This window comes from Sesamum indicum, linkage group LG11 (assembly GCF_026168435.1).
Source record: "Sesamum indicum cultivar Baizhima isolate 11 linkage group LG11, ASM2616843v1, whole genome shotgun sequence".
Lineage (NCBI taxonomy): Eukaryota > Viridiplantae > Streptophyta > Magnoliopsida > Lamiales > Pedaliaceae > Sesamum > Sesamum indicum.
This window is the reverse complement of record NC_142667.1, coordinates 3,713,513-3,724,876: the sequence shown is the minus strand read 5'-3', so window position 1 is coordinate 3,724,876 and position 11,364 is coordinate 3,713,513. Positions and strand designations below refer to the sequence as shown.

Sequence of the window (11,364 nt, the reverse complement as noted above, 5' to 3'; positions counted from 1 at the left end):
GTTCCACGCAACCCATGCACATCAATATAAGTAGTTCGTGTAAATGGTGTTAGCGTTCCTGATGGATGTATGTGTAAATATAGCATAGGTTAGGGGTGTCGATGTAATTGTCCCTAAATTTTATCGAACACTTTGTCAATGTCTTTTAATTGGTGTTTATTATAGTAGCTAATCTATTTTATATTCTAAAAAAGTTATTTACTTATTTTAATATGGAAAAAGTATTATTTTAGTCCACTAAGTATGCCTAATTTTAATTTTAGTCCGATAACTATGTCCATTTTTGTTTTAGTCCAGTAACTTACGAAATTGCTTACTTTTAGTCCTCTGGCAGATATTCTTAGCCTAGTAGTCGAGATTAAGGCTGAGGTCCCATAAACAAGTTTGATATTATGAGTTCGAGTCTTGCTAGATGTATGTGTATTATTATCACTTTATGTGAGTATTTGTCTCACTTTATGTAAACTGTTGTAATTTATTTACAATCATATAGATGTATCGCGATTATGCAATTTGTTGTTTACTGCAATTAATATATTGGTGTATTGATTGAGTCGCTTTAATATTAAAAGAATTGAATCAAACATATTCTCAAATAAAAAATTAATTAAGTATTGGGATAATTATACTCCCTCCCCTATGATTTTGTGTCATTACACATAGACCCCTGTAGTTTGTAAAATTACATCTAGCACTCATGAAGTTTGCTTCTCTCTAATAAATAAGTCTATTCATTAGTTAAAATTCACTAAATTTGCTTATATTAACAAAAAATTAAATGAAAATTAATATTTACCCTCGATCGACTTATTGCAGGTCAAATATTTTTCTGGGATTAAACTACCATTATAACAGTGAAAGATAGCTCCTCAAATGCATTAATGCTTTAAGACGTATGAGGGTAATTTGATCATTAAAAAAATTATTGACCGGCAATAAGTCAATAATAAGTCAATCAAGGGTTAATATAGATTTTTTTTAATTTTTTTTGTTATTATCAATAAATTTGGTGAATTTTGACTAACAAATAGACTTATTTGTTAGATGGAAATAAACTTTAGGAACGCTAAATATAATTTTTCAAACTACAGAGATTTACGTATAATTAAAATAAACTTCAGGGAGGGGTTCGTAATTATCCTTAAATATTTATGTATTAAACTGAAATTTTCTTCAGCTGGTCAAAGGTCAAAAACGTCACACGAGTAATAAATTGATTCACTTCATTTCTAACGCCACTGTTCTGTTCATTCTCGATCTGAAAATTGGGAAAACCCTAGAGAGGGAAAGTCTGATCGAACTAATCCTCCGTTTTCAATTCACGACCTTGAGGTCAGTTGACATGAATTACTCGAATTCTCCCTCTTTGATGCAGATTATGAATTTTCTTCGGATGAATTTGGTATTTTATTTGTCTCTGCAATGGAATTCTAACTACTATTGGATAAAAACACGCCAATATGTCGATCTGATGTTTCTGATGATATCGTGGTTTTTTGTTACTTTTGATTGAGGTTATTATACCGTGAAAATGTATTTTGATTGCAATTGTTAGATCTGATTCTGGAAGCTAATCCCTGTATGGGGTTGATGGTTGTAGATTCATGTTGTTATATCGTTTTTTCTTTTGCTTTTTCTCTTTCTACATGCATGATGATGTAATTGCTAGGATGTAATCTAATAATTTGGATGTTTTGTTCTTTGTTCGTAGCTTCCGTTTTAGATCTACTGTTTAATTACCGGGAACAGTTTGTTCCTGCTGTACATCATTTTTTGTGGTAAATAAGTTTGTAAAAATAGGTGTACTTGAAATAATGGTAAAAACAATTTAGGCATGTTAATGGTACAAGTTGTGCCCCTTCATACCATAGCTGCTCACATGTTTGGTTGTTAATATACATGACCTAATTAACACACCTGAAACACGAATTATAAAGCCTGATTGCTGTGCTTGTTTGAAATCTTTGTCGTTTTACGACATTATATGCAACCATCCTGAGTAGTGAGCTAGAACATTGAGACTTGTGGAATAATTTGGTGAAGGGGGCTGTTAAAACTTGAAGCAATGCAAGACACTGTCTGGCATGCCATTTCATGATATATCTGTCTTTTGCATACCTCTAGCGAATGAACCATTGCTTGCATCTTTGATGCAACTCCTGAGATGAGGGGTTAATGCATCTTTCTTTTCATCTATGCTCTTTTTTCACAAACAGTCCGGAGTTTTTATTTCGACTTGCTGTCAATGGAGGGAATGTCTTATCATGCATTTGATATCAATGGTGTCTCCGTTGTAGCTGTTTAACACTTATCCAATAGTAGTTGATGGAGAGTATCCTTAAATAATTTTTGTGACTTTGCCACTTGAAGTTGCTGTGAATACACATGTTGAAAGCTCCACATACACACATGCAGATGCCTGCTTATTTCTCATTTACTCTTGCATGGGCTTGTTCTTGTTCTATTCTCGACATGTAGTATGTTGGCTTTGGTGGTTCTAAAGCTTGAAGTGTTGGCTGCAGAAATGGCAACAGGTGGAGCTGCTCCCCAGCGAGGAACTGCAGCAGCTGCTGCAGCTAACCTTCGTCGGAGGAGAACAGCTGGGGGTGGTGCTGCTGGTGGAGCAAGTGGGACCATGCTTCAATTTTACACAGATGATGCCCCAGGACTTAAGATTTCTCCTAATGTTGTTCTTGTCATGAGCATCGGTTTCATAGCTTTTGTTGCTATACTTCACGTCATGGGTAAGCTGTACTTTGTCCGCAAAGAGTAGACTCTAGTCCGAATGGTGAAATGTGGATTCAGGAAAATGAAAACTACATTACTTTGTTTAGTTTGCCTCTTGGCGAGTTTTTTTTTTTTTTTTCTTAATTATTTTCTGCTAGGCATGTTTTGATGAACTTAGGGAACATTCAAACAGAGCAGATTTCGAGCTGTAGCTTTATGGTGGGGAAAACGAGCTTGTCTATTGACAATTACCAACTTCATATCATGTTTTTAATTGATATTATGAAATTATGCAGCACATAGAATTTCTTTGTAACCTCCTGTTGTTTATCATGGATTTACTCGTTTACATATACTGTTGGGATCGTGAATGGATGGAAACATGAACCTCACTAGAAAGTACTTTATGCCTAATTAGCGGCACAAATGGTATTGTTCAGTCCATCTCTAAACAGTGTTGACATTCTATTTATGTAGACAGTTTCTGGTTTCAAGAATGATTTTACTATGGAAAACATTTATTTAAATTGAAATTTTTACTGTAGCAACTCATGTTAGTAGTATATAGAAGTAATTCAATCTAGTATATACAAGGGTGAAGTATGTTTGTGGACACAACCCAGTGGATTTGAGCTGCTACATAAATTTACACTAAGAGTGGCAGACGAGTCGAGCTCGCTCGATTTTGAGCTCTACTCAAGCTGAGCTTGAGCTCAATGCCTTCTGTTCATAAGCTTGCAAGTATTTTCTATTTTTTATTTTTTTAATTTTTAAAAGTTTTATATGTTTAATTCCATATTCAATATTTTATTAATTTTATATTCAAAATTGATTATATAAATAATTATTAATCAACATAGTATATTTTATTTTAGATAATAATAAATTATGGTACTTTTATTTATACATTTAATCTTTATACAAAAAACAAGCATAATCAACAATTTAAAAAAATTTATAATTTTTTTAAAAATAATTATTTAATATAATACATAAATTTTATGTTATATTTTAATATCTATTTGTAACTTCCTATACTTTTTTAAATTGACAAATACTAACAATTAACTTATGATTTTTTATATCTATTTGTGGGTTTTATATTTATATCGTGATACATAGTATGCAATATATTTTTATTAACTTAAATTGTTAAATACATGTGATTAGATTTACAATAATTAAAGTAGGGTGAGCTCGAGCTCAAACAATAAGAGCTTGTCTAGCTCTCAATCTCATTACACACAAATCTAGCTCGAGTTTGGCTCATTTACTCCCTTAATTTTATATGAGGCTCAAAGTATAAAATCTAAATTTGACTGTTGTTATATATAGAGAGAGAGGGTAAATCACAACGAGCTCCCTTGAGGTTTTGTATAATTATCTATACTCTTTGTTTGAAAAATTATCAATACCTCCTTGATTTTAATGTTGTCAATGATTAGTCTAATCTGTTAGCTTTCGTTACAATTCTATTCATTTTTTATGATAAACTGATTAAAATACGTTTGTGAACCGTAAATTATAATTTTACTTATTTTTTAAATTTTTTTGTGGACTAAGTGGACAATTTTTTTTATAAGTTTTCAAATTTCTTCATTCATCTCGTCTAATCTTTTTACAAATTTTCAATTTGTTTGAAAAAAAAATACATTAAAGTAAAGTTGATAATTCTATGCCTATAACTAAAGATTATATAATTTCATTAATTATTGGTGATATTTATAATTTTTAAATAATATAAGATATTTATAATTATGTCAAATGACTAAAACGGGCATGATACTATTGGAATCAAATAAGTTGTTATTTCTTGATATATTTTGCTTTAAAAAATTTTAAAATGCTTTTATAAATAGTACGCATTAGTTTATTCAAAATAAAAGTTTAATAGATAAACTTTTTATAATAAAAATGACGAATTATTACGTACACTTTTGAATAATAATATATATGTACATTTATACTAATCAAATATTAATGTAGATATATAGTTTATATTTTCTTTCTTAATCCAATGATTATTTCTAGTTGTATAATTTATAATGTCTTGAATTTATATATATTTTAATAATTATAATATTAATATCAATCTTATTTTTATTTAACTATAATAATTATTATTAAATAAATAAATTAATTTTTCTTTTTTCAATATTAAAAAAATAAAATAATAAAAAAAGTTTTTTAAATTCTAGAGAGGGAAAGTGTCTGTTGCGGTGTGTGTGTGTGTGAGAGAGAGAGAGAGAGAGGAGAGTGTGTGAGCGTATGAATAGGGATATTTTTGTCTTATGATATATTAATTTTATATAATTTATACAATCTTATACGATCCAAAACATCTTATTTTGAGATTAAAAAACTGATAAGCTCCAACAAAGTGTTTGGCTGATTTATTAAAGAGTTTATAAGATCCCAAAATAAGATGTTTTGGATTTTATAAACTCTTTAAAAGAAAATTAGTCAAACACTTTGTTGGAGCTTATAAGCTCTTTAACATCTTAGAAGATGTTTTAAGGAGTTTATAAACTTAACCGACACCCTCTAAATAAAAGATTAATAAGGATATTCTTCTTTAAGTTATTTTTATTTTAATATTATAGTTTGTGAATAATTACATAAGATGATTATCTTAATATTTGTTGAAATACAATTGTTTTAAATAATTTTTTTTGTGGGATATTTTCTTCTTCTTTATTTTTTGTTTTTTTCACATTCATATAAGACACAAGTTCAAAACAAATATTCAATACTAAAAAAAAGGAGCAAATATTTAATAAGAAGTTATCAAATTCATTTTTCGAAATTTAGTAATTAATCAAAATTTGAAAATTTTTCAAGAGTTCCAAAAAATAAAGTAAATTGTTTATTATATTATATTATTAAAATATTTTTAGTTGACGTACATTTTCTTAGATATGTATGTATTTTCACAAGTAAGGAATAAAAAAAAAGTATAAAAAATGATTTCTTCTTATTTTCTTTTAAAAAAAATGAAAAGTGAATTTCATTAAGTGAGAAAATTTAATTGGTATGCATAATATCTGGACCAATAATAGTATCGGGCTCTAATATTATAAATTAAAGGATTTAAATCAATTTTGGTCCCACAACTTGAGGAATTTCTCAATTTGGTCCCCTCCTTTTTCGATTTCTTAATTTGGTCCCGTATCTTTTTAAAATTGCTTTATTCTTGGTTCTTCAGACAAATTAGTGACCATTTTGCCCTTTTTAAGAAAACTGAATATAGTCCATACACATACCCTAGTTTGGCCCATCATGCTTCCGAAATAAAATAAAGCTTCCACAAATTCATACCTTGGTTTGACCGTCTTGCTTCTGGGTATTTCAAGTCCTCGGTTTTATGGACTTCTTCCAATCACACAACTGCAACTGATGGTTCACAAGTATTTGGCTCCTTCAGTAACAAAACAGCACAACCCTATTTCGTTTCCTACCTCAGGACGTAAAAGGTGTTTCAAAAATAGAGACTTAATAATATTTTTGGATAAACAAGTGGAACATAAACCTTTCTTTATTGAAGAAATATAGAGAATATTACATAGGTATTATTCCTCCATTAGAGGAGACAACTATTTAGCCTCTCATAAGATAGAGGACTAGACTCGTTGGGAAAACCCCCAAAAACTAAAAGATTAAAATACTAAAAAGTTTGAAAAAAGCTCAGAATTATAATGCTTTGAAGAGTAGAAGTTTTTCTGATGATTCCCCTCTGCTTCATTGCATCTTTATTTATAGGCCTCCACAGACTTCAAATTCGAACTCCAAACATATTTTTTGATGACGTCATTGCATTTGTCATCATCTTCTCTTTTTCCAATGACGTCATTACGGTCGTTATTACCTCGTCCTCTCCAACTGGTGGTCATAATGGTGCGTCGGTCATGTGCTTTCCAGCTGGCTTTCTTGCTTTGTTGACTATTGGCCCTTGTCGTTTTCTGCCGACAGCCTTATCCTTGCTTTTATATTTTTTAATTTTTACTTCTTTTTGTAAAATTTTTCATTTCTCCTTGTCCTGGTCTGGTTCGAGTTTATTTTGTGTGGCCCAAATTTTTATCACGAACAGGGGCTTCTCTTGCTTTTCACAGCAAGGGCATAGATGATTATGTTATTGCCCAAAATGCAACATGTTGCACGTCTTCATCTTTGTAGCTTCGGTCGCCGGCAGCTTATTTTCCCAAATTAACATTCTTTTCTTCTCAATTAAGCTCTCTGCGAACTCAGTGCTTTTTTCTTTCATAGAATTTAACAGGAATGATCCATTCGCTTTGTTGGAGAAGATTTTGAATGGATACTTAACTTTGTCCATCTTAGTGAGATAGACGCATAATTTTCAAGCTCTTCTAGTAGAGATATTATCTTCACTGATGGCTGATACCAGGGGAGCTTCTCCTTAGGTAGCTTTAATTTTATTGAAAGCAACCGTATCTGACCTCTGCAACTTCATAGAATGAAATGTTGGACGAGAACCTTTTCCTACTGTTTTTGGAGCAACTGATATAAATTATATCCAGAACATTGCTTCTCTTTAAGTGGGGGTTATTTTGCCATGAATCAAAGACCGCCCACTTATCCACTCCGGAAGTTTAGAAATCTCCGAAAAACTTGGTGACATAGTACGAATTAAAGCAAAAGCTCCAAAATCATACCATTCTCGGACATCTTCTAGTTTCGACCTTTCTAACATCCAGACCCTGTTATATTTTTCAGATATTTTGATAATGGTCTTGCCTGGGATTACTCGTTTGCGAGAAAATTATTCTTTCCCATATTCCCTAGTATTCCTGCCAAGTAGAAGAAGATATCAATTTGTTAGTATTAGCCTCTCTCACTCTTTAACCCCGATGCTGGGTTGACTTGAACCTACAGGAGTTTGCAGTTCCTGTGACTCAATTGTTGCCATTTCACCAGAGCCTGGTGATAGCCTTGTGCAATCGGTATTTGAATCCGACGCTACAAGTCTATAGCCCTGCACTCTAAAGGCATATTTTGGATCATGCTCCCTCAACTGATGAGTCATCTCCGAAGGTGACGCTTCCCGAATTAATTCTCGTAAGTCATTCCATAGCGAGGTGGATGCTAATAAGGAACTCTTTATTGCGACCTGGACAATGTCTAGATCAACTTTTTGGATTTGTCCGGCAACATGGGCATTAACCGCTAGCTGTCCGAACTTTCTGTCAAGCTCCTCGAGTTCAACATCATGGAGTTTGATTCAGATGCCACCATCTCTCGTCAGGAAATTTGCAAGAACATTTCATGAGATTATATAACAACAATATTATAACAATAATATTGGCATTCAACTTCCATCTGATAATACGAGCTTTCTCTATTTTCGATTTTAATTTATTTTTTAATAAAGCCTTGACATTAGTATTATCAACTTTTAAAGTAAATTCTTTAACATGTAAAAATAAAGGTCATTTCTTAAAAGCCTTCCAAACTGCAAAGAATTCTTTTTCATTAATATGCCAAACTTTGGCTTGTTGTTTTGAGAACAACCCTCCTGTGCATCTATAAGGTTCTTCCCTTGTAGTTGTCTTTTTCATGAGCACTGCTACCCTTCTGTAGTCATTGGCGTCTGTGTAGACTACCAATTCATCCCCTTCTTTTGCTATAGCAAGTTTTGGCAAGTTACTGCAAATCTATTTCAACTCACGAACTCTTTTTGTGTGGATTTCTTCTAATTTCCACTTTGAACTTTCTATTTCTTTCGAAAGTGGTCGAAAATCCTTCCTGTATCTTGCAAGATCTTTAATGAACATACTTGCAAAATTAACAACTCCCAAGAAGCTCTGCAAATGCTTCTTGTCCTTGAGCATATCTGGAAAATTATGGATTTTCTCCACAATATGGTCTTGTAACTCAATCCCTGTTTCATAAATAAGAATTCCTAGAAATTCGATTTTGTTGACAGTAATAGTAGTTTTTTCCTCAGAAAGTACTAAACCTTCTATGGCATGCATCGAAAATATTTCAAGATGTTTGATACATTCTTTCATATTTTTAGATGCGATCAATATGTCGTCGATATAGACAAACAAGAATCAAAATAATCATTAAAAAGATTATCCATCTTTCTTTGGAATATCTGGGGTGCATTAGCTAAACCCATTGGAAGCACATCAGATATATTGCCCTATGCCCTGTGGCGTGGAGAACGCAGTAAATTTTTTTGATTCACTCTCCATCTTAATCTGATAAAAATCAGATTTGCAATCGAATTTAGAAACTTTTGCTCCTTTAATGCAATCTATTAAGTGTTCTCTACTAGGAATGTAATCAAACTCTAATATCTTATTATTGCCTTGATAGTTAATTACTAACGTGGGTCACCTCTCTTATGACTTCTTACCAGAAATCTAGGGCTACTGTAGGTAGAGATTTCGGGCTCGATGAGTCCAAGACTGATATGCTCTTTGATAATCATCTGCATATCTTTATTGTCTTCCATGTTCATCTCGACAGGTTTATATCGAACGTACTCTGTACTTGCATTCCTCCTTGAGCTTTAGAGTAGCTTCGATCTTGTTCCTTTCCCACCATGCCAGAGGATTTTCACTGAAGTTCCTCTAGATGAGCCTTTTGACATTCTCAAGAGAAAGTCTGCTTTCCTCGCTAATATCTAGCGATTTTATTTCCAATAGTGCTTCCTTAAGGTTCATAATTTCCTCGAATTCCTTATTTAAGCTATCATTGTCTATGAGTCCCTATTGCCTGAAAGACAAAAGGATCTTACCAAATTTTCTCTTATCCTGCATTTTTGGATGAGTTAATCTGTCATCAAAATCACCACGTTTGCTGCAAAAATTTATTGGCATTATCCTGTTAAATGTCTTTTCTCTTTGCAACACTTGTATCCCACTACCACAGTTAGTAGTGAAGATTAACAAAAATTCCTCTGATTATCTTGCATATATTTTACAAATATTTGAATGAAATTGATACCCAACAAGATATCGGCACCTGTATCATGGAAGTAAATAGGAGGTATTTTTACCTTAAACCAGGGCGATCCGAATGCTCCTCCGATCATGATCTTGGCTTCTCGTATTTCTTTATTGAGTATCAGGATCTTTTGCGAAAATTCCCTTCCTGCAATAACGGGTAAGGTTTCTCTTGCTTCTTTAGGGAAAACTCCAGGTTTTGCCGTGCAAATATCTGATCCTGAATCAATAAAGCTGTGAAATATTTTGTCTTATATTGATCATACAACATACCAACAGATATGTATATAGAAAAGGGACTTCTCGTTCAATCTTTATGGTAACCCCATCAAGGTTGAATTCCATTACGTTATCTTTCCTTCCCCATGGTTTATGATTTTCGAGGAAACTTAACCCCAAAGTCATACACCCTGTTCTCGTCCTGCAACACTTGCAACTAGAACCTTCCCCATGGTTTATGATTTTCGAGGAAACTTAACCCCAAAGTCATACACCCATGTTCTCGTCCTGCAACACTTGCAACTAGAATTTCATGGCCTGCTGTTTCTAATATGCCTTTATATTTTCCAACAATAGATTGCTACAAATGATATAAGTCATCACAAGGGAAAAAATTTTCTTTCTTGGTGATGTCAATTATTACTTGTATTTCCTTCCATCCTTCAGGGCATCTAAGTTTTACGTTATCTACTCTAATCTCTTGGGAAGTTAAAGTTTTTAATAACTCTTTCTTCTTTCCTTTGTAGCCTGTAATCCTATTTTTCGAAAAAGACATTCGACTACTAAACTCAGTTCTAGAGCTAAGTGTTCTATCTAAAACTGGGTAATCTTTTATGATGATATCAACACCATATATTGTTGGTATCCTAATAGGATCTGATGTCATTACCTTGGCGAATTCCTTAAAAATTTTAGGAATCTCAATATACTCTTTTCTAATAAACAAATCTTAATGATGTGTATTGGAAAGGGCATAAACTATTCTATAAGTTATAGAATATGGTCTATTAGCTTCTTTCATTAGATCTTTTCTTTTGAAATCTTGATGAAGGGTTAAGACTCTACTAAAATCTTGATCTGCTAAGTTGTATGCAATCCTAGGGTGATTATCAAACATTAATTTTCCTGCATACAAATTACCTATCATTATCCCAAGACAACCATCTCTTAGGTTATTGATTCTTCTATTCATTATTGATAAATTTATTTCCGAATCAATTCCTTCCTTAAAATTCGCTTTTATTACTACTTCAATAGTTCCTATGTGGATCCATTTCGTAGTAACAACTACTTCTTCTCTAAGCTTACTTAATTCTTCAAGAGTTTCTTCTTTAGGAATTACTTGCATTTCCATCACATTACCAGTAAGTTCCATAGGTATAACAAACTCACTTGAACTTACTTTGTAGATTATGTGATGCTTCCTTTGGTTCAGTCCTATCTGGTTCAGGACTTTCCCAATTCCTCTAATCCTAAATCCATCGTATGGACTGAGGTTGGAATCTTATCGTATGATTCTTTCCATGGTTTTGTTTGACATCATCATTCTGGAAAAGAATCCTTATAGGCTTTTGGAAGTTTGAAGCCTATCTCCCTCGTTGTAATTATTCTGACTCGGTTGAAGATCCATCTGAATCAGTCTCTATTTCCTCCTCATAGACTCTTT

General features: G+C 32.4%; 1 protein-coding gene across 1 annotated transcript; it reads left to right on the top strand.

Annotated features, from left to right (window-relative positions):
- Positions 1–1,195: 1,195 nt before the first annotated feature.
- On the top strand, positions 1,196–3,043 carry LOC105173299 (protein transport protein Sec61 subunit beta). Its single transcript, XM_011094992.3, has 2 exons — positions 1,196–1,332; positions 2,523–3,043. Exon 2 carries the CDS (start codon positions 2,525–2,527, stop codon positions 2,771–2,773), a length of 249 nt encoding a protein of 82 aa, XP_011093294.1. The 5' UTR covers positions 1,196–1,332; positions 2,523–2,524; the 3' UTR covers positions 2,774–3,043.
- Positions 3,044–11,364: the final 8,321 nt, after the last annotated feature.

Excerpts from the sequence above, each read along its gene's own strand:
- LOC105173299 (XM_011094992.3), top strand. The coding sequence starts at position 2,525 with ATGGCAACAGGTGGAGCTGCTCCCCAGCGAGGAACTGCAGCAGCTGCT.